The sequence below is a fragment of the Buteo buteo genome, chromosome Z, assembly GCF_964188355.1.
Source record: "Buteo buteo chromosome Z, bButBut1.hap1.1, whole genome shotgun sequence".
NCBI lineage: Eukaryota > Metazoa > Chordata > Aves > Accipitriformes > Accipitridae > Buteo > Buteo buteo.
Window position 1 is genome coordinate 41021881 of NC_134204.1, and position 27180 is coordinate 41049060.

Sequence of the window (27180 nt, forward strand, 5' to 3'; positions counted from 1 at the left end):
TCTCCTCCCCCCGCCCCGCCCCTGCCCCGGCCACGCCGCCTCGCCATTGGCCCGGAGCCGGCGTCCGCATCCGCCCTCCGCCCACGGCGGTTCGCTGCCTATTCCCTGCTGCCCGCCCACCCGCGTTCAGCCGGAGCCTCAGTGGCCGGAGCGGCGCTGCGGGCTGCGCCCCCATTGGTGCGCTGCGGCCGGCGGCCGGTCCCGCCCCGCCCCGCCCCGCCGCTTCTTCGGCCGCTCCGGCAGCCGCTCGATCCGATGCAGTCGCTCGGCGAGGCGAGGCCGCCGCCGCCGCTTCTCCTCCCCCCGTAGGCCGCGCGGAGAGCAGTTCTCCGGGGGCCGCGCGTTCTCTGCCGCGGAGGGCGGCTGCGGAGCTGCGGGCGCCGACCGGGGGCCGGGGCGCTGACAGCCGCCCGCCGCCGCCGCGCCGTTACTCAGCACAACCGGCACCCCTCCCCCGCCGGCCCGGCGTTCGAGCGGCGGCAGCTGGGGAAGCGCGGGGCCGCGCGCGCCGCCGCCGCGCGGAGCGCCCGGTGCAGGTAGGGGCTTCCCCCCCCCCCCCCCCTTCCCGTGGCAGTGGCGGGGCCGGGGCGGGCGAGTTGCGGTGATGAGGGGGGGGTGGGGAAGCAGCCGGGGCGGCCCCGGCTGGGCGGCGGGGTGGCGGCTCGAGGATCCGGCTGTGGCGGCGAGCTGACCCCTCGGCAGGCCCGGCCGTTTTCTCTCCCGTCTGCACCTACCCCCGCCCCGCCGCCCTTCTCCCCCCGCTCCGGGGCTGCGGCGTGGGGCGGGAGGGAGGGCCGCGGCAGGCACCGGCTTTTCCTCGGCGAGGGAGGCGGCAGTTCGGCTCTCCGACCCGAACCGGGCAAGGGCGGGGAGGGGGGTGTTGGCGGCGGCCGCCCCCGCCCGCCTGCCTCCCGTCTGCGGGCTCGGGGGCCTCTGCCCCGCCGCCCGGGGTGCTGCGGACGGGCCGCGGACGCCTTTGTTCGGGCGGCGGGCGCTCCGGCTGTGGAAACGCGTGTGAAGGTCTGGCTTGTAGCGGGTCTAAACGGCGCTTCCGCGCCAGTGCTGCTGACTGACTGACTCCTGCGGAGTCCTCTTGAGGTGGGGACACCTGAGGAGCTGACTTCATTCCCGCGAGCCTGATTTAAGGTACTTCTTCAGGTTCCCCCGTTGACGACGGGGGGTGGGAGTGGCGCCGGCCTTAAAATCGCTCTCGGATATTACTGATTCAAAAGCTTAAAGTATTTGGCCGGGAGGCAGCGAGGAAAAAAACCCAGAGGACTGCAGAAGCCCAGGCGGTGCCACCGGAACGCAGGCCGGCTTCGAGAGCGTCGCCGCCTGCCAGGGCCGGGCCGAGCGGTGCAGTGAAGCACCGGGCTGGCGCGGCCGCCGAGCGGGAGAGGGGTCTCCAGCGCCGGGCCGGGCGCAGGCGGCTTCAGCGGGGCAGCTCCGTGGAGACGAGTCTTGCGGGGAGCGTGCGAAACATGACGGAATCCGGCTTAATCCCGCGGTTATCTGCCTGGGACCTTTCGCGGGTCGGCTCGATCTTCGGCCGAGGAGGGAGGGCGAGATGTTTCACTTGGCGTTCCCCGTGTTCCCTTTCTCTTTTCAGCCGTGCCGTTGGGCTTTGAGGTATACAAAGTAACCAGCAGCAGCGGGTCTCTATGTGCGAGTTAAGCTTTGTAAGACTGCTAGAACTCGTGACGCGGGTAAAGCTGTTTGTTTCTTTGAAAATCGCACTAACCAAGATGAAGTTTTGGTCCTGCTGGGCTTCTCTGTTTTTGTGTAGGTTTCTTTGCTCTTTGAAAACTACCTTAAAGAGTTCCTTCACGATGTTTCTTGGTGTGGCTTTTTCATTATTGAACAGACTTCCTCCGTGTTCTTTTCCGGACCTACTGTTTATTCTCTCATAATAATTCTGTTAGTTTAAACTTTTATATAATACTTAATCAGACACTGATGATTTTTTTCCCCCACTAAACATTTTGTTGCTTTAACTGTTGAAGTAGTTGGAGGATGTTCATACCCTTCTCTTCCATTTTTAATATAATGCAGATGTTGAAATAAATGAGAGCGCTTCAGTAGCGGCTTGAACTCGAGTTTGTTGCGTTGTGCTCAATGAAAAAGGGTGAGGGAAACTACTTTAGAGTTTCTTATTTCAGCAGTATGTAATGAAAAATAATGATTTAAAACAACAACACCCAAACAACAACCGAACAAAAAAAAAAAAACCCAACAATTTGAATATCTTGCCTTTAAAACTAGAGCACCACTAAAATTTACAAACCAGCAGCTGTATTTACGAGTTTGACTTTGTTCTTGTGATTAGTTCCTATGAAATAGGTAATTTGATTTAAATATACAATTAGAATAATTTCTATTTAATGTAAATATAAGATTTCTAGATAAGTGTTTGTAAGTGTTGGGCTTTTGAGGCTAATACATAGTAAAGTACTCAAAGATGTGAATAAAAGGAGCCACTCTCTTGTTATGATTTGCAGAGGGAGGACGACAGGAATAATTGCTTACACGAAAGAACTACATTTGTGTTCTAGGAATTGCAAGATAAATATTTGAGGTGTTCTTTCAGACTAGATAGACACACCCCCCCACCACCCCCCCCCCCCATTCTGTCAGCCTTAATGAAAAGAGTAATTGCCAAAGGCTGGATTGAAATTACTGCCTGTGGGCAGTTTTAAATTTGTCACTTTCTATGTCACTTTTTTATTCATAAGAAAGTTAGAGATAAATATGATAAAATTATCTGGCCTTCCTTTTAAAAGCTATCCCAGAAGGGGTGGGTGATGCCACTTGGGTCTGTTTTATTTTTTAGCCTTTCTTGGTGCCATAGTAGGTTTAGCAGTTTTTCCACAGTTTCTTCCGCAGAATTTTCCTACTTAATTTATATGAAAAATGCAGTATAATTTTAAAGGAGACAAATATTTCTCTTATTATGTTCTTTCTGTTGCTAGTAATTTTACCAGCATTAGGAGCTGTGTTTGCAGAACAACACTGGCTTCTTTTAGTATACTGAAATGATAAAGAGAAGGTGAAATAGTCATGTTGTTGGGATGTGTTGATCTCTGTGTCTGATGATGCTACTGTAATGAGCACAGACATTTACATCATACATGCTCAGAAGGTGTTAGACTGTAACTTAGGTATTAACAACATATCTTAGGCAAATGAGTCCCATTAAAGTTATTCATCTGTACTTGTGGAACTGTATGCTTAAGGTAATTTGTGGTCAGTGTTGGTTTTGCCCCAGTTTCAGTAAGAGTCTAGAAAAAGCATACATCAAGCCCATTTGTTATTAGAGTGACTTTTTAAGATGCAGCTTCACTTGCGATACCTTGTTCACTTTCCATAAATTATATTTTAGACTTAATAAAATAATTAGTCTCTTAAGACTGTTGATCTCTGAATCTTTTACCAAGGGTAGGTGATGCTAAATGAAGGGGGTTTTGTGACTCTTCACTTTTACTATAATAATTTCTGGCTGGATGAATCATTAGAAAATCATGTTACATGTTTTCTAACATTAAGGACACTAAAAAAAACACTAGTAGGGGGGTAACTTTAAGTTTAATCCCGCATTGAAGTATCTGAGCAGTATACTTTTTGAGGAGAGAGAATGCCTGCTTAGTTGAAGTTAAATTATGACATCTGGTGGATAACTACTAGGCTGAAATGCTGATTCAGTTGAACTTTTAAACAGTGATATCAGAATTACTCTATACACCCTGGGGACACTCTCACATCCTGGTTCCATTCCAGATCCGGAGGTTAAGAACACACTCATGTGAATACAATGAATGACAAACCAGTTCCAGTATAATGGAAACATTGTTTGCATTTAGTTAAAGGTATCCTCCTGAGGGAGTTCAGTAGGTGTTTTGTCAGATTTGTTCAGTTAGTGATGCTAGGGAGCTACTGTTTTGCTTGGGTCTTCCGAGTGAAGAAAGTATTTGTTTTAAAGGAAGGAGTTGTTGCTAGCTGTGATTTAGATGGAGAACAACTATGGAATCAGAATCTTTGGTTTCAGTAGACAGTTTCCATTGGATTAAATGAGCATTATATAAAGTCTAATTACAGTCTAGTATAGAGGAGAAATAATGCTTTAGCCATGGTCTTCAGCATAAGTTATTTGCCATATGGGGCAACAGCCCATTTTTAGCACATTTAAGCTATCTTGAGGCACAGTACCACCTCAGATGATTAACTGTGGTTACTCCAGTACTGCCCTGTGTGTGAATTCCACAGGCCAGCTTCCAGTCTTCTGAAATGACTTTGACAAATAGCAAATATTCTCTGAGTGAGATCATATTTGTAGTGTTGCTGAGCTGTTTATAGTTATAAATAATGTAAACTCTTGTTTTAATTCTTTCTGACAAGTGGACTGAGAAGCAAGTAAGAAATTCTGTAGTTATTGTCATATGCTGGAATAGAATGCAATCTGCTGCTCCTGGGCAGAACAGGCTATTTGTACCTCACTTTTGGAGGTATGTATTATTCTAAATTTTTCACATAAAATAATATTCCCCCTCTCCGCCAAATAAGTTGTGGCATCTAGCTTTGGCCTTCAGCTTTACTGAAAAGGTGGGAAAACTTACTCAGAAAAGATCGATTTAATAGTGTCTGATAGAAGTGTGGTTGAATGCTGGGTCATAAGCACTTGTTGCAAAAAAAGCCTGTTGAGACATCACAGCAATTTCTCTCGGCTGTGAACGTGAACTAAGTAAACTGTTAGAGAAGTAAAGAAGGGGAAAAAGTACTGAGTTTTTCCTGTGCATAAAGCAGCCCAAGCCTTTTGCCAATTGCTAGACCTCTTCCATAGAGGTCTTCCACTTCTTGTCCTACTTGCAGGTTAAAATTAAAATTAATGGCTAAATAACCTCACCTGACGGGGAACAGATGAGCTACTCCATATTGGAGTGACTACTTGTGCTGATTACATAAATACATGAGGTTGTTGTTTCGTTCGCTGGCAGAAATATGGTCCTTTATTGTGGATCTTCATTTAAGAGACAATCTATCTTTTTATGGGAGGTGACCAGTACACCCCTCCTGCCATCTCCTCTAAATTGGTAGTGTTGGTCACCCATATCTAAGAGCCTGTGATTTCTCTCTGTTCTGAAGAAAACCAGAGTCTCAGGGTGAAAGCACTTGGCTGTAGCAGCCTTGGCAAAAAAAACGGGGGTTTGGGCCCTACAAAGAGGAGTAGTATTCCAAGAATGTTCATGCTGTTTATAGGACTGTCTTGCTGTGCCTGTGTTTGTTACTCTGCAAGTATACTCTGTGTAACATTGTATTCACTATGCATTCATACTCTACCACAGGGAAGAGACCATTCACTGTCCAAAATACAGGTAGCTAATCTGTGATGTATATTCAACAGGTCTTATAGCAGTGTCCTTGAAGCTTTTCTGAAGAGAGATTTATACAGGCATGAAAACTATGCTTGTGTTACAAGTTAGAGGACAAACTTTGAAATATGATCTAAATATCACCAAGTATTATAGTTAGCAGTAAGATTTTATTGTTGCATTACCCAAGTATTTCTGAAATAAGATGGGTCTGTGGACATCAGAAATCAGCTTGTTTTGTTCCCATTTGTAAACTTGGATATAGCAGTCAAAGCTGGTACATGAAACTGTAAGAGTGTTTCTGTTCGCAGTGACCTGGCAGGAACTGAGCTTGAGACCTGTAGGTAGATTTGGGATGGAGAAGTTGTTGAAGTTGAGGTGAAATGTCGGATGCCTCAACACAAGGGAAGTAGTGTAAATGCTTATCTTAGGTGTGCTGGTTTCTAGCAGGGCTCTTGGTAGATTTCATCACTCTTCCTACCTCTGAGAAAAAGTATTGTCACAGCAAAGGATTTTTTCCCCCCCTCCCTTCTTGCTGCTGTAAATTAAGATGACACAATGCCTGCTTTTCAGGGCAACTATATCTTTACCTAGCTTGCTTTAGGTGTATGTTTGTTTACTTTTTTTTTTCTCCCCCACTCTGTTAACCAATGCTTTGAATTGGTAGTATAGATTATATTGATTTGCCAAATATCTGTGATAGAGCGTTTGGTTTGGGATGGTTTTGTTAAAGCATACAATAAAAATAGTCATATCACTAATAAAATCCCAATTTCTATGTGCAATACAGGAAACCTTAGCTAATAATTTCTTTGAAGGGTTTCAAAACATTTAAGTGGATTTATGTGCTCAGCCAGTATGTGGAGCACAGAAGAGTTTGTGGCTGGATTTTAGTGTACGGATGGTCTACAGTGTCTGCTAAGCCAGCAGAAGCATCTTGGTTTGCCTTTGAAGTTTTGACCTTCATGCACCTTTCACACTGCTGAAACCGCTTGCAAGAGTGCATAACTCATGACTGCAATACATATTCTCCATATTTCAGAAACGCTGTAGTGATTTTTGGCTGCAGAGGTCTGCATAGCCTTGGTATCCTGCAAATGCTGCAAACTATTTTAATCATTCTTTATAACATGTACACTTCTTTTAGTGGCTTAAGATGAGGGACTTCATTTCCTCCAAAGAAACTCCAAAACTCATGCTTGTTCTCTCCTGGGTAATCATATTTTAGTTTTAATATCTGGCAGAGCTTTAGAGCCATCGCTTTTCTTAATAATATGCTCATTCTAAAGTAGCTAATAATATCAAATAAGCTATTTTATAGAAATTCACATATATATATTTAAATCTGTTTGTTAAATGTTTCCACTAAAATTATGTATTATTTTCTAGAGAGGTTATGTTTGTGTTTTCCATGAGTTTCTTTTTTCTTTTTTTTGTGTAAGATTGTAACTAGAAACTGATACCATTCTCTCTTCCTGTTTCAGACTAGAAGATGAATAATCTTTCCTTCAGTGAACTGTGCTGCCTGTTCTGTTGTCCACCATGCCCAGGGAAAATTGCCTCCAAACTGGCATTCCTACCTCCTGATCCCACCTACACACTGATGTGCGACGAGAGTGGTAGTCGGTGGACTTTACATCTCTCAGAGCGAGCAGACTGGCAATATTCTTCTAGAGAAAAAGATGCCATTGAGTGCTTCATGACTAGAACAAGTAAAGGTAACAGGATTGCCTGTATGTTTGTGCGTTGCTCGCCTAACGCCAAGTATACTTTGCTCTTCTCACATGGAAATGCTGTTGATCTAGGTCAGATGAGTAGCTTTTACATAGGACTGGGTTCACGGATTAATTGCAACATATTCTCATATGATTATTCTGGATATGGTGCAAGTTCTGGGAAGCCAACAGAGAAGAATCTGTATGCTGACATTGATGCTGCTTGGGTGGCTCTTAGGACAAGGTAAGACATTAGTTGCCAATTTTCTTTTACAGCGTGCTTTTCAAATGGTTGTACTTAATCTGCATTGGTAGTTTAAACAGAAATGCTGTATTTTAGGATTAATTGATTCATATCCAAGCTGATTGGTGGTGCATTATGCTGAAGGCATTGTCAGTATTGAGCAAGATCAGTATATAGTCCTGATATACTAGAAAAATTGAAACAGGGTGAAATTTAATAAGGTATGTTTCAGTCTTGAATGATTAGAAGATAATCCTTATTGTCACAGGTTGGGATCTTCTAGCTGGAGATCTTAGAAGATAGGAAGAACCTATAATAATTGATTCCCCAGTAACTGAGCCACTGGTGTGATGTGGGTGAGAAAATGCAGGTTGTTTTTTCAGATAATTTCTTCAACTACTTTTTTTTGTAGGGAGGGGCAATGGAAAAGCTGCTATAAGAGAACATGGTGAGACTCTGTTTGGACTTCTGTTTGGTGTTCAGACCACCTTTGTTTCAGAATTCAGACCAGCAGCTACAGCATTTCCAAAGATAGCTTTCTATATAAAACAAGAAGATGTTTTTATCTTTGCAAAATATTATGTGTGGGAAAGGTTGTAATTAATCTGTGTAAGTACATTATGGTGGGAACAAAAACTAGGAATTGAACCAGTGGTTTTATCTCAAATAGATTAAAACTGGACAAGGGAAAAAAACCAAAAAAAACAAAAAAACCAAATTGGAAGGATGTTGTTTCAACAATTTCTGTGTTCTAAGCCTCTGGTTTTAGGGAGATAAAATAGTAAGATGAAAGACTCTGAAGGTATTCTCTGATACAGGTAAGAATCCTAGGCACCAAGTAAACACAGTACTGAATACCCATTTCTTAAATTTGGAAGTATTTTTCACCGTGGTTTGTTCCATTTAGAGCAATATTCTTGTGTTACAAGTACCCAAACTACAAAAGGATTATTTTTTTAAATACTTTGCGATCATAAGAATAGATGTTCACCAAAAAACCTCCCATCACATTGTGTATTTTGCACCAAAAATCTGTGAAAAACTGAATTTAATATAGAGCAGCATGTTATGGTTTGATCATTGCAACTTGAGCATACTGTTTAATGATATTATATCAGGGATGTGACTTAGTGTAAGGCCATGCGTAAAGACTCTTTAAATCCTGGAGCCTAGTAGTTGTTGCAGTGAATTTAGAACTTGATCAATGTAATATTAACTATTTTCCTATTTCTTTGGAGTGGATTATCATTTTTTCAGTGTTTTAAATACACATTGTTTTACATTATAACAAAGGTGTGATACTTCTGTTTAAAGAAGCATACTTTATTCATACTGAAGTAGGGGGAACGCTTATTATCATAAACCTCATACAACTGCGGGGGACAGGTATTCAGCCTCACATATCCAAAACCACGTGTACCATGTTGTTAGATTAGGTTTTGGCATTTCTTCTGATTACAGTGGAAAGCTGAGATATAACTAGACATCCGTTCTGTAAGCTAAGAGCTGCAACAGGTGCGCTGGTGACTGTGGTCTGTAGTTGATTGGTGATCTGGAAGATAGCCATTTGGTGAAATACCCAGTAACATTGACCAAAAGCATAATATGGTTTGTGAACAATGTGGAAGACAGCCTGAATTCTTTAAATGTACCAGAAAATGGAAGAGAACTAGATGGTGAAACTTAATCATTTGTTTATGTCAGTTTACAGGCTCAGTTTTATGAACTAATTTGTAATTATTGTCTCTTCCTCCCCCTGATGAATTTCTGATTGAAAACTTAAAAGAAAATGTGACCACAACTTGAATTCTCACTTCCATTCTTGAACAATGCATAGTTTATCTTCCCTAGTCAAATAGGATTGTTCATTATAATATCATATCTGAACATGCCCTTTGCTGAACAGACATTGTTGGGGGGAACTCTAAATACATACTACATCTATCTGCTTTTCCCTCTTCCATTCAGGAAGCTGAGTTCCATTTGCTGTCTGCATTTTTTTTTTTGTGTCAAAAGCTCCTTTAGAAATACATAATTCTGTAGAGCTTGGATTGGTCTGCCCAAATTGTGGATTTCACAAACGTGTACTGAATTTTTTCCGTTGCTTAAAAAGTGGTTGGTATTACTAGTTTCCACTGTGGTACTTTCAGCAGCTTTCCAATTGGCAGACCTGGTCTTGTCCTTGTGTCAGGATGCTGAATGTAGCAGGGAGAAGTTGAGTACATGACTCTGGATGTATTGGCTCCCACACTTTGATTACCAGTCCATGGTATTCTCTTGAGCCCTGAGAGAGTGCTAAGCTGTGTTTAAATACTTGATGAATATCTGGACCAAAACGAAGCCTTTGAGCAGTTGCTGCAGCATTGATTCACTTTTCTAGCATAGCCTGTTCCGTCAGTGTTACACTGCCACCATCATTAACATTTTATAGTGTGAGTGTTCTGCAAAATGTTTGCAGGATAGATGTAACTATAGCTCTAACTCCTTTGAAATGCATGTTGATGGAAGGAGAGAAGAAAGGGATCCTAGACTTTGAAATTGTGCCTCACAGTTTGTTATGGGACAAAGAGAAGAATGGAGAAATTACCTGTGTTGGAGGTTGATCACAGCCACGCACAGCTCCCTGCATTCCTTGTTCTGAGAAATTGTATCATAGAACCCAGCATTAAAAGGTGTTTCTGGGGTAATTGAAATGTCTACGTGGGCTTCATTCTACAGTCAACACAGCTGCTTGTGATAGAGATGTGTTAGTGTGTTAAGTTTTATATCTTGGAACAACAATCCAGATGGTCATCTGCAAATTGGCACAACTGTCCAGTGGGGACTGGACAGCTAGGGTGAAATAGTCTGGAACTGGTACTGAGGATGATGGTGAGGTTGGTCCAACACTACTTTCTTAAAAGTGGTTGTTGTAAGGGTGTGTGAATATTACCATTCCTGTAAATGAATACAGAAAGCTGATTTGGCAGCAGATGAGAAGAGGTAAAGAGCAGATGCAGCTTCTGAATTATGTCCCTATTCTTTACCTGCTTTGAGAATTTTAATAGGAAGCAGTAGCTGTCCATGTGGATGCTGACTGTGGAAGAAGGCAAGGTGATTCGCTGCCATCATGTTTGGGAAAGTTGCACATTATTGCATATTCATGTGCATGGGACTACATAAAAGCTGCAAGTGAGGACATTCTTTTTTCTGTCTGTCATAGCTACAAAGTGTTGAAATGCCAGTAGTCATTTTGGGATACGCCTATTTTCTGCTGCGTTGGTCTCTGAAGGACTTTGATGACACCCTAGCAAGGGTGGAAAGGTTTAACCAGCCCCAGGCAAATGCAGGGCAAGTGGTGCTCATTCAGAAACCTGAAGACTTGTTGGAGTTGCCTCATGACTAGATGTACCTTTAAGAAGCCAAAGAACCTTTTCATTGTTGCTTATCATGGACTGTATAATAACTGAAAAATTGAAGGGTAGATCTCACCATCAGCCTGGTATGTCAAAGTGGACTGCATGTCCATAATTTGAACAGCCAAATATAGGAATAATGTCAAATCTATTTGGATATTGGCTGAAAGTGTGCTTTTGAGAATTCACAAATTAGGGGGTTTTTTTTTCATTCAAAAGTTGGGGGGGGTGCTAGAAGATGAGGTGCCTTAACTTTGAATATTTGGAGAGAAATTGAGTTTTTACTTAAATTGGTAGGGAAAAGTAGCTCAATTCATTATGAAGAGAAATCTTGCCAATAAAACAAATATACTAGTAGCATTGTAAGGTTTAGAAAATGCTAAACTGTCACAAGAGGCAGAGGAGGTGCAGTTCGTTGATTATGACATTTGTGGTCAATGGGCTTGCCTCTCATAAAATGTACTTCCCTTTTATTCTAGTGTGGCGGGTTGACCCTGGCTGGATGCCAGGTGCCCACCAAGGCTGTTCTATCACTCCTCCCTCCTCAGCTGGACAGGGGAGAGAAAATATAACAAAGGAGTTGTGGGTTGAGATAAGGACAGATCACTCATCAATCACTGTCATGGGCAAAACAGACTCAGCTTGGGAAAAATTAACTCAATTTATTGCCAATCAACCAGAGTAAGGTAATGAGAAATAAAACCAAATCTCAGAACACCTTCCCTCCACCCCTCCCTTCTTCCCAGGCACAGCTCCCGGATCTCTACCTACCCCCTGCAGTGCCACAGAGGGACAGGGAATGGAGGTTGTGGTCAGTTCATCACACATTCTCTGCTGCTTCATCCTCTTCAGGGGCAGGACTCATCGCCCTCTTCCCCTGCTCCAGCATGGAGTCCTCCCCGGGCTGCAGGTGGATATCTGCTCCACTGTGGACCTCCCTGGACTGCAGGGGGACAGCCTGCCTCACCATGGTCTTCACCATGGGCTGCAGGGGAATCTCTGCTCCAGTGCCTGGAGCTCCTCCTCCTCCTTCTTCTCTGACGTTGGTGCCTGCAGGGCTGTTTCTCCCACATATTCTCACTCCTCTCTCTGGCTGTGGTTTCTATGTGCCCTACAACTTTTTTCCTTCTTAGATATGTTATCACAGAGGTGCTACCACTATCACTGATGGGCTCGGCCTTGGCCGGCAGCGGGTCCATCTTGGAGCTGGCTGGCATTGGCTCTGTCAGACACAGGGGAAGCTTCCAGCAGCTTCTCACAGAAGCCACCCCTGTAACCCAGCCCCCGACAGCCCCCCCCCCCCCCCCCCCCCCCCAAAAAAAAACCTTGCCACACAAAGCCAATATATCTAGTAATGATACATGTTGTATACACAAGAAGGGGAATGTGCATCTGAGTTGAGGAAGAGCTGTATGCTCATGAATTTTATTCATGGCCTGGAATGTTGATAGTTAAAGGTGTGGAGGATGTTCATGCCCTTCATGTTCTGCAATTTGCAGCTGTAATTTCATGTGTTATGTGCATGGCGACAAAAGGTTCTGAAATGTGCATTGAAAATTCCCTCAGGACGTTCACCCTTGTTCCACGTGCCTCAAGCACTGCTGTCAGTTAGTTAAATGCATGTGTTGCAACAGCTTCACAAACAGCAGCCTCACTAGAGCATCTATTGCACCTCTTCATTAGTGTGAGCCTGAGAGATACTATTGAAAATGTACCCTTATAAGGTTTATCTTACTGATACTTTATTTTATTATTGTAAAGCAAGCAAGTCTTCTAGATTAACAGCAGTAGTTCAGAAGTAAAAAAGATAAATTGCTTTCTGTCTCCCTTAGGTATATCAAGGGCAAAATGGCAGGTACTCATAAGAGCCTGGAAGTATAGTATGGTAATTTCAGCTGGTATTTGATTGTTAAAGGGAACTGAAGCTTAAAAAAAAAAACCAACCCAAACCAAAACCCACTTGTTACAGCCAGACATGCATTTTGTAGTTTACATATTGCACGTCATGGTAATGTGATGTATATCCAATGAAAGTATATAATATGATGAATATCCAATGTAAGTGATATATATCCAATTGAAGTGTTCAAGGTAAGGTCAGACAGGGCTCTGAGCAACCTGGTGAGTGGAAAGAGGTCCCTGCCTGTGGCAGGGGGCTGGACTAGATCATCTTCCAACCCAGTCTGTTCTGATTCTATGAAAAGAAAAAAAAGGAGGGAGGGGCGGAAAAGAGGTGGACTGCCACTAAGATAAGTGTTTAGTAAAGGTCTTGCTACAGAGACAGAAATATAAAGGAAACAGTGAAAGAGCTTGTGCTACAGGACATTGTAAATGTTTGTCACAAAGGGAAAAAAATATTTCATTGCTGTTTAGCAGTTCTTCTTTTTCTGCCGGAAGCTGAAAAGGTCAGGCAGGAGTGTTCAGGGCTGCATCTTTGACAAGAGACCAGCTATCATCTGATCAGCATATGTAGGCTCACAGAAGAGCATATTGGCTTTGCTAATTGCCCTGTGTTAGCTTGGGCCCTGATTCTAGGGAGTGGGCTGATGTTACAGTTACAACAATTTATTGGCTTGCTTCTTCCTTTAACCCACCAGTGGCATGTCATTTCTTGCCTGGCCCTGAAGACAACCAGCACAGAGGAGCAGAAAAGTAGTTGCTCCCCTTCTCCCAGAAAAGATGAGTTTAGTTTCCTAAACTAGTTGGTGAAGCCCAATGAAGGGCAACATGTCACTGAAGATGGAAACTGGAAAGTGGTTCTCTCCTGTTCTGTAATAGCTTAGCTTTGTAGTGACATTAACCTGTACCTTTAGCATGGTGATAGGGCAGAAGTTCATGAGTGCGCAGGCACTCTGTGTGGATGCTAGTAAGCTTATGTCAACAGATGTATGTTTAGTTCTAAGTAAAGACTGTTCTTCAAGTTCCATGTGCTTTCCAGGCATGTAGCCCTTAGGTGCATGAACATAAAGGATGAATCAGGTGTTAAAAAGAATTGAAATCTCAGTTGCTGTGGGAAGGTGAAAAATGATGTGGGGAGCCTTTGAACTGCAGAAAGTATCTATCTAAATTTCATGCCAGATTCAGTCCAGAATAACTTGTCTCTGAGGAAGAGTGCTCTCTCTGAGAAGGTACATCTATGCACAGCTACTTTTCAGATTTTGTACCAAGGTCCTTTCTGGTGATTACGGCTTAAACAAAACACATAAACCTCCCCCGTTACCAGGACCAACAAACTGAAGGCCTGTGTATTCTGATACAAGTTATCTAAGATTACTTGTGTAGACAGTAGTGTTTATATTACTCCTATAATCAACATAATGAGCTTTCAAAGATATCAACAGTTTTTACAGCATGTCTTTGAGCTCTTGTCACCAGAACAGCTACTTACCGCACATGGCTGTCACATTCCCTTTCCTCAGGATGGCCTGTAATTCTAAGGGACTAATTAAGAGAACAATATTACTGCCACTTTTTCTTGATCTGACACTTCCTCATTTGGGAGACCAGGTGTGTAGTCAACTAATGATTTTCTACCAAACTTCTTGGCTTTTACCTGGAGTTTACAGGACTGTCAAAAGGAGGAGTAGACAAATTTTATGACTATGGAACTTAACAACAGTTATCTTTTCAAGAATTCTTCCATTATAGATTGGGAAGTGATACTTCTGGGAGAGAGGCACTGGGAGACAGTTGGGCTCTTCCTTTTTCCCAAACTTCTCAGAAGCCTGTTAAAGAGGAGAGGGGAGACTGGAGACAGACACAGCAGATGCTGTTCTTTGGTTTGCAAGCTTCTTGTTTGGGGTTTTCCCCCCCCCCCCCCCCTTTTTTTTTCTTTGTCCAAGCCAGAATATTCAAAAGTCTGCTCTGAATCACCACTTCTGGTGATTGGCCTCACTATTTCAGTTTCCAGACTGCAAAACAAATAGTTTCTGGTGAGTGCTGTGAAGGCAATCTGTTTGGCTGTGGTGGAGAAAGGATTACTTTAATCCAAATATAGTAAATGCTTTTCTTGGATTACTTTCTGTAGCCAATCTTTAGCTATCTTTAGGCTGAAGGATTTGGATTAAAAAATAGGGGGAAGAATAATGAGAAAGAGGAGAATATATGCTCCAAAATGTACTTCTAAGTTTTGCTTTAAATTTGTGTGCAATGGCCTGCACCTTGTAAAACTCAATACCTGAGGAAATGTGAATGTGATAATTTGCTAGGTTTTTTATTTGAAAACTATGTTATGTCATAATTTGCTGTGCAAACTCCATGCCATACTAATGATGCAAAGTGTCAGGTATTAATTTAAACTTTGTTCAAATTATATGAAAGGGATAGAAGGCTATACTGTACTTTCAGAATGGACAAATGTGATTTGACTTATTCTGAATTGGGAGATTAGTTGTAAAAGGATAGGTGCTGGGCTGCTGTCAGGTGTTTCAGAAGAGATACAGAAATAATGAAGGCCTTACATTTGTTTCAGTTTCAAAGCTTTAATTCATACTATTTTTGTGTGTTGGAATTTTGAGAAAGTATTTGTTAATCAGAATGTTTGAATTTTTTTATTCTCCGAGAACCGTTGTGAGGTGGAGGGCTTGCCTGTAGTTCCAGGCTGATGATTGAGTCTTAGTGTTTTAGAAGTCTTGATTATGATCCTAGAAACTCTTTCTAGGAAATGCTGATAGTAATTAAGTAGTGATGATACAGATAGATTCTATGAATCTATCTGTGCTAATACTTTTACTGCTTTTATGTTTCACTCTAGCAGAACAAAATTTAAATAAATAGATGAATAGTTAAATAGACAATGTTAGCTGTGTATAGTGGACTTTAGCCCCAATTTAGAAAGCTTATTGGGGTGTCTAATGAGGTCTGCTAGTGATACTTACATTTCAGTAATACTTAAATGTGATTTTGTTTTTCTTGCCATCTTCCTAGTTTTTTTTTTTTTAAATTAACTGTTTATTATGTACTGATGTTACACACAGGACATGTTTTCTGGCTTATTGAAAAGTACTTGTGAGTTTTTGGGTTTTGTTGGTTGGTAATTTAAATGTCTTGGTACATGTGAAACATCTTTTTTCCTGATGTTCCTGATTTTGAGGCTTTTGGACTTTACTGATTTTAGTATATAGTGACCTGTACAGTTATTTAGCCATATTTATAAGATACTGGACAAGTTTTCATTACCTCTGTTTTGCTGGCTTTACTGGAGGTATGCAAAATGTACTAATTTGGTAACTCCTTTGTGGGTATGGGTGTTGTTACCTAGCTTTGACAGGAAAGATGCATTCATTTGTTGAAGAGATAATGGTTGCACTTCAACTGTAAATAGTTGATTGTCAGTCCTTTTAGGATTATAGTCATAGTCAGTTGGCAAACATTACACTTGCCTCATGTGTTCCATATTGGTGTTAGGCTAGTCTGCTCTAACTTGGAAAGCTGAACAAGTTTCTGATGATACACGAGAACAATGTTTGATTTTTGTTGTTGTTTTTTTGTAATGCAGTGCAGTATCTTTTCCTATTTAAGGTACTTCCTTTCCCACATAAGTTAAACAAAGGTACTCAGATAAATATAATTTGCAGTCTGAACCTGTACCAAGAGTACTTTGTTGGTATATATCAGTGTATCAGCAGCTCACTTCTGCCATGGGCACAGTTCTTGCCAGCATAACATTCTGTTTAGAGGCTTTTCCACTGGTACTTGGGAGCCAGCTGCTCTTTGTATCCACAGTAGTGCAAAAACATATGTTAGATCTGACTTGTGTAAGTGTTAACTAGATGTTTCATGACTCTTTTGTTTATCTCAGTTAATTACAGGAAAAAAAAAGAGTGTTTTCAACTTACTAGGAGGGAGACTTTGACTTAATTTTGTAGTGCTTATTGGGCTGTCTTAATTGTGGGTTAGGCTGGGTATTCCCCTTGCTAGCTTGCATGTCAAACCAACCATGATAAGAAAGAAGAATCTCAGCTACTACATAGAGAGCATAGTATTCAGACCACTGTCTGTGTGGGCTTGTTTTAGGTCCCACTAAATTGCTGAGCTATGTTACTAGCTTGCAGTTTTTATCAGGTATCAGAAGAGTGAAGCCAACCAAACTTTTGCAGATTTGACTATGCTCTACTTGATAACCATAGAGCTAGGAAGGCTTTAATCAGTTTTCTGTTGTAGGTTCACTAGAGCTACCAGTAAAGGCTTTCAGCTAGTATACAAGTCACAACTGCATTCACAAATCCATATTTTAAAAAAATGAAACATACTTCAGTATCATTCAGGCTTAAGGCAAAAAAACTACTGCAAATACAGAGTAAATAATTGTCCCTTTAAGTCAGGTTGTTATAGAATATACTTGCTTGTTCTTCTACCAGCTCCTGTTTCATAGTTTATACTCTTCAGGAAATTTTTGTCTTCAGAAATGCTTTTTTTGCCTTGCTGTGTAGTTGCAGTTTTGTCTGTTTCTCTTTATATACCAGTTTTGTTAACATTTTTAATTTTCTAGGTACGGAATCCGCCCTGAAAATGTGATTATATATGGCCAGAGTATAGGAACAGTACCATCTGTGGATCTTGCTGCTAGGTATGAAAGTGCTGCTGTAATTCTTCATTCTCCACTGACCTCAGGAATGCGAGTAGCTTTTCCTGATACGAAGAAGACCTATTGCTTTGATGCATTCCCCAAGTAAGTTGTAGGATTTTTTTTATTCTACATACATTTTTCTCTATTACAGAATTTTTAAACAGGGGAAACAAGTAATACGGCAAATAAAATTTCTTTCAAAGGATTAAAAAAAAGTTTGACAAAAATCAGAGTGAATAACAACGATGAGGAACATTTGATTTGAAGGACTTTACAGAACTTTGTAAATCTAGGTTTTTCACATGTCTAATCATTTCAGTGGGTCTGGAATGTTAATGTGAAATCTATTAAAGAAGTGATTAGTTTTCCTATATGTAACCCCTAATACCACTAATTCTAACAAGCAGTTCTAGTCCAGTGAATTGTTAATCTGGGTAACTGAACAAAGTCTTTTGCATATTTCTGTAAGTAGCAAAGGCTGGAAAGCTAAGTAGACCTTAACTGAAGAAAGTTTCTGTCGTGTATTTCAGAACTGTGCCACTAGTTGGTCCTTACAAACTGGTACACTTGTCTCAAAGAATTGTATTTTGAGCATCTAACTTCAAAGACCTTTTTTCCTCAAAGATGGTCAAACTTTAAATGCTAAAATTCCTTCACTTCTGACAAGCACTTTTTTACTGAAAAACTCTGAAGTAATATTTTCATCAGTCCAGTGACTTCGGTATTTTTTTTTAAGTGAATGTGGTAATGAATACCACTTTTAGATGGATTGCTCTGTTATCCAATCCTAATAGTTTCCAGTAGTTTTTTTCCTTTCTGTGTGGCTTTACATGCGCTACTGTAATGGCTTCCAGGGTGTTGATAAGATCTAATTTTCAAATGATTTAAACAACTTCAGAGTTAAATTGTTAAAACTACAATGTGTAATTAAAAAGTGAAATTAACTGTCTGGTCCTTCAAAAAGATTTAATAAAGCTCACTGTGTTCATAGATATAATCTTTTTCTTACAGCATTGACAAAATTTCTAAAATAACATCTCCTGTGTTAATAATCCATGGGACTGAAGATGAAGTAATTGACTTTTCACATGGCCTAGCATTATTTGAGCGTTGCCAGAGACCTGTAGAACCACTGTGGGTAGAAGGAGCGGGCCATAATGATGTGGAACTCTATGGACAGTACCTTGAAAGGTTAAAACAGTTTGTGTCACAGGAACTGGTGAACTTGTAATTTTCTTTGTATATTTACATGCTTTTGCATTTCACTGCGGAACTGCACGCCTTGATAAATCCATAACATAAAACCTGAAAGTTGTGTTTTCAAATCATCCTGGTTGCCTTCATTAAATTTACAGGTAATGATTTGTCAACATAATTAATGAAGGTTTTAATGCCAGCATTATAAACTGGAATTACATGATCATGCAGTCAAGCTTGGAAGTTCATATTACTTTGTGTGAGGTTTTTCTTTTCTTAGATGTACAAAAAAAAAAAATCACAAGGAGTACTGTATGAAATTTTAATTATATAAAATCAAATGCTGTAAAAGTTGCCAAATGCTTTAGCATATCAAAAACAAGTTTATAAATATTTTTTAAACATCTCAAAATGTACTGTGACTTACTCTGTTGCACAGGTGTAAATTAAAAACCAGACTTCTAAGCAGCTGTTCTGTAAAAATGTAATAGCCATGAAATTTGAGCAAATACTAATGTATGTAATAAGAATAGACAGTCACTGGAAATGACCCATGCCCTGTTATAGGGGGATGGAGTCAAAATAGATCTGTTTTTCCATATTTTTCATATCTTTTGGGCTTAGTTTACTTTAGTTCTTTTGTTCTTGTGTTGCCCCTTACCTTTCAGGTCAAACAAATTTACCCACTCATCTTCTCAGCAGTCCTAATCTTGCCAAAATAATGCCACAAGTTATCATTGTTGTAACATAAATATCACTCACATGATTACTACTTAGGCCACTAAGTACTTCTTTGAAATCGGTAAGACTTTTAGAACCTAGAAGGCTTTGTGGACAACGTAGTTATAAGCATTGATTGCGTAGAGATGCAATGTTTCATCAAAAGAACCTGGAAGTTCATCCAACTCTGTAATAAACAATTTGCAGGTTTGCAGTTATCTGATCAGGCTCTACTTTTGGATGTTTAGTGTAAAAGCTTGTTGGTTTTTTGAGTATTGTGTGGAAATTTTATTACTCATGCCTGGATGGGGTAGGGCGAGGGGCAAGAAAAGAATGTTGACATTTTTCTATTAACTCATAGTAAAATAAACTTTGTAAGTTGCCTTTCCCTTGAATGCATTTTGTGTGAATAGAACTATGAAAAATAAACTTAATTATATGTAGCCTATTTGTAAACAAAGTAATATACCAACAATACACACTGTGCTTCTAATTTAAAGGCCTTACGTAGTTTAATTGTTCTGCTTGTTTTTTGTGATTGAGACTATTGTATACTTAAATGTAGCTTCAAGTATTGTGAAAACTTTGATTAAGATGTGTTGATTAACAGTAAACAATATTCCATAAACTTGCTGTTCTTCCTTTGTTTTTTTAAAAGAAATAGCAACAGTTGCTTGTGATATCAAAAAATAATTCATTTACTCTATGAAATCTGAGAACTAAAGCAGTAACCCATTGTTACGAATTGTTGGCACATTTCTTTATCAGCAGCTAAGCTACTGTTCTGATCACCCTTCCATCCCCATGCCTTATCTTACTTCTTTCTGCTGTTCAGCTTACAGGTTTTCTGCTGCAGAGTTGCTTATAAACATTCTTCTGTAATGAATTCAAATTTAGCTTTCTTTGAAATCATCAGTGACTTCTTGCCTTTTGCTCTTTGGTTTGGTAAATGAATAGAAAGAAATTTGAATTTGTTCTCCAGCAATTGGGTTCTTTTTTGTCTTTGTGATCAAGTATGCTTCAGTGTGTTCTGAACTTCAGAGTAGTATTCAGGCACAATAATATTAGACTTAAAGATTTTCATCCTAATCCAAGATTTTGCAATTGGAAGTGTGCTTAAATAGATATGTAACTCAGCTTTATTACATCATACTGTATACATAGTTTGATTTAATTTTCTTACTACCTTCTAGCCACTATCTCTGATTTAGATGGAAATTGTTACCATTAGGTATTTAAGTGCTTTCTTTGTGATGAATGAAGTCCATTTTGAGTGTCCTCTTCAGAAATTCACAAATAAAGAATGCAAAACTGCAGTGGTAAGTGATACAGACTGGCTGATAGTACTGCACATGGCAGGCAAATGATCAACTGTCATCACAAGAACTATCAGATTGTGCTAGGGAATATTATGGCACCCTGTAATTGAAAAGACAGAAAAGGTGGCATAGCTGTTTTGCTGCTTTTGTTTGTGTTTTGTTGAAGCAGAACAAAAGGCCTGACTAACAGAGTTTTGTCTTCAGCAGATGCAGCTGTGCTGGATTACACTGGTGAGTAAGGGTTCTGATCTCTTTGGGACCACTTATGCATGGTTAATTATTGCCAGTTTGTTCTGATTTGTATTTTACACCTAGATTTTTCAGATGAGTTGTTTGTTGAAGGAATTAAAATTGGTTTTAGGCACAGCCTAGCTTGTGTTAAGAATCATATTATGGCAAAAAACTTGTTACTGACATAAAGCAACTCTGAACTCTTGCAGCTGGGAGGAAAACATTTGACATGGTGCTTGTCTTGTTCTTAAATCATCATTTTGGTGAATTTGACAATGGGCTGTTGTTTTGTTATAAATGCAATTGTCTCATGATAAATAAGAGTTGATTCAGCATTCATTAATAAGACAATGTCTGTATTTTAGGGAAAAAGAAAAGAGCATTTTTATGAACCACGTGGTCTGATTTCTTCTTTTTTTTTTTTTTCTTTGAGACAAATATTTGATAGTAAGCTGTCTTTTTCAGTTCTGGAAACCTTGGCAGATCAACTTTAAAACGAACTTCATTTATGTAAAATATGAGATCACCTTCTGAAGGTGGGGGTCTTTTGACACATGTTTTGCTGTCTTACATTCCTACACACATGAATGTGTACATTAAAAAAAACAACCCACCCCCCTCCTCTCTACTGTCTGCTTGTGGCAGCAAAGAATTCTAGTGTATGTTCAATTACCTACTCTTATTGCCTGATTTCAAACTTGCTTTTCTTTTTGAAGCTTTTTTTTAGTGAAAAAAAATTTGCATGTTTACTCTTGGGCTCTTTTAATTGGATGACATTGTGCAGCACGGCTAGCTGCTTGGTACCTCTTACTATGGAATATTCCAGGTCCTACAGATACAAATTCTTCTCACTATACAGTAGGCATTGTTAATATATTAAAGAAAAAAATGACAAAAATAGCATTTCTGAACCAGTGGAAAAAGCATCCTGTGTAAGTAGGGGTCTGATCACTTGGAATCAGCTTTGCAGAAAAAGAGTTGGGCACCCTGGTGGACAAAAAGCCAACCATGAGCCAGCAATGCAACCTTAGAGCAAAGACAACCAACAGCATCCTGGGCTGCATTAGGCAGAGACTTGCCAGCAGGTCAAGGGAGGTGGTTGTTCCCCTCCACTCACCACTGTGAGCGGAGACACATCTGGAGTGCTGAGTCCAGTTCTGGGCTCTCCAGTGCAAGGAAGATAGAGATGTACTGGAGCAAATCCAGTGCAGGGCCACTGCTATGATTGAAGGACTGGAGCATCTGTCACAGGAAGAGAGATTGAGAGAGCTGGGGCTGTTTGGCCTGGAGAAGAAAAGTTTTGGGAGGATCTTTTACCATGTGTGTGAATATCTGATGGAAGGAGGGAGCAGAGACAGCTAGACTTTCCCCAGTAGTGCCCACTGAGAGAACAAGAGGCAATGAGCACACACTGAAAGACGGGAAATCTGATCTGAATACTAGAAAACAACTTTTTTTTTTCTGTGAGGGTGGTCAAACACTGGAACCAACTGTGGAGGTGACATCTTTACCGATATTCAGAACCCAGCTGAGCGCAGCCCTGAGGAACCTGCTGTAGCTGACCCTGCTCTGAGTACAAGAGTTGGACTAGATGATCTCAAGTGGTCCCTTTCAATCTCAGCCATTCTGTGGTTTTGTGAATTATGGCATGCAAATCCTTTAGATGGTTACCACTACACATATTTTTGTGCCATCACTGTACACCAGCTCAGAAGTGGAGACTATTGAGTTACAAGGATTATCTTAGTTTAGTGCTCCCTACTTTTGGTGGGTTATTTTTCAGCAACAGAAAGCAACAAAAAGTCTGCTACGGAAAAAGCTCTTTATCTCTTAATCCTGAGACCATCACTGTTTGATGTGCTGTTGCTGAGACTGACTGTAATACCAAAATTTATACCTCAGGCAGTGTCATCAGAGAACATATTGCTACCCTACTACAAAAGGAAGACTGAAAAGCTAGATGTAAAGTATAGGTATGTTATCCTGAAAAGAGGAAAAGTATTTGAAAGATGTCTTAAACATTCTCAAAATGGGAATGTTGCATTCACAACTATTATCCTATGTGCTTGGCAAGCAGCAGAGGAGACTGAATGGAGATAGGGTTAGTTTGGGTTGTTTTAATAAAATTAGTTAATAAAGCTTGTTCTACTTCACTTGAATAGTGTTTGTAAAAAAAAAATTGAAAAGTTGTTTATATTGTCATTGGGCAGGGGGGTTCATGAGCTACTAACTGTGCATCAGGCCTGCTCCCCTTCACTTAAACAGTTCACATAACATTTGACTGTTTCCAATTGTTAAAAGTTAGTGTGAAAACCCATTGAGCTTAAGTAGCACCAGATTGAAATTTCAGCATGAAATAGTCTTAGAATGCTAACATATGGAACTTCTTAACCAATTTGTGTTGAGAGAATACTAATTGTAAAATAGCCATAGAAAGAAACAATGTTTCCCTGTGAAGAAATTCCATTGTATGATGATGATGATAATAAATACTATAGTATACTTTCTTCCTTTTTTTTTTTATTTTTCATGTAAGACCTCTTGCTCTTTCTTTCTGTGAAAGGAAGTAAAATTCTGGTGTATTTCTGATAAAATGGCAAGGAAAATGCTTGAGGATTAAGAGGATAGTGTAAAAGAAATGTTCTTAAAAACTGATTATTCTGCCACTGAGGAAGGGGACAACCTTAAAAAAAGTATCTCGGCATCAGCTTTTCCCTAGAGGTATTAATAAAGTATCTTAGTCTGATAATCTATTTCAAAATAAATAGAAAACCTCAAAAAGGTTTTGAGGCCTAGAATAGGTTTTGTGGCTGGTAAATGAGGCATTATACAAATGGTTGTAACTTTAATGTTTCATTTTCAAATTTTTTTTGCTTACAGAGGGCAAATAGTTTTCTAATCTTCAGCACTGAAGAGAAGACATGGAAGAGATATTACAGAAGATGAAATAGTCAATTTACCTTCCTATTATGCTAGAAGCTATGAGCATCTCAAGTAGGTAGCTGTGCGTTGTCTCCTCCTAGAGCACAGAGTATACCCGTATGAATGGCATCAGGCTTTCATACTGGGACATTTTTTTCTTTCAAAACCACAAAGCCACAAACGTTTTTGCCCAAAGTTTTCTTCTGGAGTCAGGTAAATAGTGGATTTACTGTGCTGTTCTAAAACAGAATTACACCACGTATCCAAATAAGACTGAATCTAGAACAGCATTTTAAGTAATCTGATCAGTAACTCATCTAGTACCTCAAAGACATGTGAAGGCAGTGCAAGTCTTTCTCAAGCATATTAAGCATTGCAAAGGTCCTTGGTTGGGCAAGTCACCTCCTTTTAAAGATCACAGTCTAAGTACACTTTAAATGTAAAAGAGTTGTAAGACATCCTAAGGAGAGCAAGGAGATTGTGGACTCAAAATCAACAGCAGCTTTGTTAGAGCATTACTGATTTGGAGTTACATATGTTGCATTGTGATTTTGCCCCAGATCTTGATTAAAATAAGTTTGCTAGGTCTATTTGCTAGATGCTGCACAGTACTTGGAACAGAACTGCGCTGGTCACTGGTTTGAAATGGCTTCCCAGGATGGTGCCATTCTGTTATGTTAATAGCAACGTTTTGATTCATTAGAAGCATACTGACAAAAGATTTGGGTAATAAAACCTAAGTGCTGACAAGAGGTATTGTGGTTTTCAGACCTTTCTGCTACCCAGGATGACATGTGATGGTGCTAAATATATAGTTTACTTCTTTATTTAGTATTTGGCCAACTCTTTTGTAGCATGCTGTACAAAGAAGGGCAAAGTATTGCATGGTTTACTTACCAGAATTCCATCTGCGTTGTAATATCAGTTATAGTTAGCAACAAGTGTGAATAAAAGCTGCTACTTGTCAGAGGTTTTGTGGCCACTCAAGTGGTGTAACACAGACCATATGCCTGTAGCCAGAACAGGAGGGTAGACAAAGAATACAGTCTTGAAAAATTGTATGAATTCCTGTTCTGCTGTAGTGGTAGAACCCAGCACTCTCAGTTTGCCCATCATAGCACGTGTGTAATAGCTAACCTGTCATTTATGATTCCTAAACAAAAAGAATTGGAGTAATTCTAAAAGTTGGGATAAGTAGGCTGTATTTTATGTGTTTCTCTGTAGTCACAAAGGCTAGTGGGTTCTGTTTTAAGTGAAAGCTGAGATTCACTTGTCAGTAGGTAGAGCTCTTCAGAGACATGAAATATTATAAGGCGTGATAAAAGCATGAGGACTGGCAAATCTGAATGTGCAGTCCTGGAGGCATCTCCAGAAAAATGCTGATAAGGTAAATGTTAAATCTAAGCCATGATAATTTCAGATTGTGCTGTTACAATGCATTATTGTTATGCTAGGTTTTCACTTAGTAACAGTAAGGAGATGCATTTTACATAAGGCATTGTTCATGAATAACAAAAGCACATTGTATTTGTCCATGACACTGATCTGTGACATTTATGCTTGCTTTCTACAGAAATTTTCATGAACAGATTTGTTTATATGGATGTTTGGGGGAATAGTTACTCTAAAAAAACCAACCATATATGAACAAGAGTGTTCATATGTGAACAAAGTATTGTGATTAATTTCTGATTATTTTTTCATCAGTGTTCAACAGCTGTTCTGGGTCAATTTGTCTCTCCCTTTCTGTGTGGTATGTGAGGACTTGGCCACCCATAATAATGTATGTGTTTATCTGTAATTTTGTTGTTCTTTTATTTAAAATTTATCACTTGTTCTGAATTTTAATTAGTACTGTGTGACTTCAGTGAACAATTGGATTTTATAAATAACCAGGAATCATTAAGGTATAGGTGTGTGTTTAAGTATTTTTTGATTAATATTTTTAAATATACACATTTTCATATATCACTGTCAGTGCACAGAAGACTCTGTTAGATATATAGCTGTTGCATAATTGTATAGTTTCTTTGGAATCAATTGTGTGATCATTTATGGTAGCCAAGGATTTGATTCTTATTCATAGTGAATGATTTAACTGGCTGCAGTGCTTTTCTGTGCTTCCTTTTTATAGTTGATAGGGTTGTTTTCCTGTTACATAGGTCTAATTAAAGAAGCAGTTTGGTTATGATGATGGGAGCTGATCCGCTCAGTTAGGTTTCCATGAAACATACAGATGTCTGTTTCCACATCTAAATTTTACTGCGGCTTTCTGCACTATGTAGACTGCATGTAGAGCAACAGCATATGGGTGCACAATAAAGTTTTTGCTTAAGCAAACGTATGAATTTCTTGTATGTCAGTTTTTCTGCAATAACCCTGTGACCTTACTCACAATAAGTGCAGGATTACTCATGCTTCTTTCCTTGAATTGTATCTCACTTACACATGGGTCAGAACATGCAAACAAATTAGCAACTAATGCACAGTAAATGCTTTCCTTGCAGTAAATTCTCTTAAAAAGTGCCCAAGTGTGTCAGATAAGTTGTCCATCTGTCCCAGTATTCTGTCTGCAACAGTGATAGTTGGAGATGCTATTTAGGAAGAGCTTGCAGACCTGGGTACTCTCAGTTGTCAGATCTTCTCATATTCCACTGGCATCCTAAATTACAGAACTAGAAATGTTAAAGGGTACATCTAAACCTATGCCCTGTAATACCTGTTTATCTTTTGTATGCAAATTTGTTTATCCTCTTTTTGAACTTCTTGGTACTGTTGTTCCACAGCTACAAATCCAAGAATTTAATTACTCACACTAAAAGAAGTATTTTCTTTTTTCTGTTTTAAATCTGTCTCCTAAAAATTTCACTCCTAAATGAGTGTCCTCCATTTTGTGTTTGCAGGATTTGGTGAACAGTTCTGCCATCATTTTATGTGTCTTATCCATCTTACCCCTAGTGGATTTCACTCTGTTTTTCTTTGTAAAGTAGGTGCTCCCTCTCCTTAATCATATTAGTTGTCCTCTGCTATGTCCTGTTTGAGAAGCACTAATAAGAGTGCACAAAGGAACTGCATTACTGAAACCATGTGCACATGCTTTCAAATAATCTGATAAAGAAGGAAGACCCGAAGCGTATAAATACACAATTTAGCACATGTTATACATTATGGATCAATACTTCTATAGACATATTTTTTATTTACTTTTGAGACCATTAGAAAAGGAGATGACATTTATGGAATGTGGGTGCTGATACAGTTCTGCAATAGAATCATTCAGAAGAAACATTGTTGGAAGGAAGTATGTCAAAAAAAAGGAAAACATTCTCTCCAAAGCACCTAGATTTTTTTACACAGTTAAAGCAGTAGAACCATGTATCAGCATATATTTTGAGGACTAATTTAAATATTAATCTTTAACTTGTTAGTAAAGGTATCTGATATGTACTGTAATACTTTCACGTGATATTTTTGACCAAAAGTGTGCATATACATTGTTAATTCCT

At 39.8% G+C, this 27180-nt stretch overlaps 1 protein-coding gene across 1 annotated transcript; it reads left to right on the plus strand.

Annotated features, from left to right (window-relative positions):
- The first annotated feature begins 221 nt into the window (after positions 1-221).
- On the plus strand, positions 222-26010 carry ABHD17B (abhydrolase domain containing 17B, depalmitoylase). Its single transcript, XM_075019833.1, has 4 exons — positions 222-536; positions 6848-7322; positions 17208-17387; positions 18297-26010. Exons 2-4 carry the CDS (start codon positions 6856-6858, stop codon positions 18514-18516), a joined length of 867 nt encoding a protein of 288 aa, XP_074875934.1. The 5' UTR covers positions 222-536; positions 6848-6855; the 3' UTR covers positions 18517-26010.
- Positions 26011-27180: the final 1170 nt, after the last annotated feature.

Bases quoted from the DNA above. Each gene is read 5' to 3' on its own strand.
- ABHD17B (XM_075019833.1), top strand. From the start codon at position 6,856: ATGAATAATCTTTCCTTCAGTGAACTGTGCTGCCTGTTCTGTTGTCCA. The intron at 7,323-17,207 runs GTAAGACATTAG...TTAATTTTCTAG, and splicing joins TGGGTGGCTCTTAGGACAAG to GTACGGAATCCGCCCTGAAA. The intron at 17,388-18,296 runs GTAAGTTGTAGG...TTTTTCTTACAG, and splicing joins TGCTTTGATGCATTCCCCAA to CATTGACAAAATTTCTAAAA.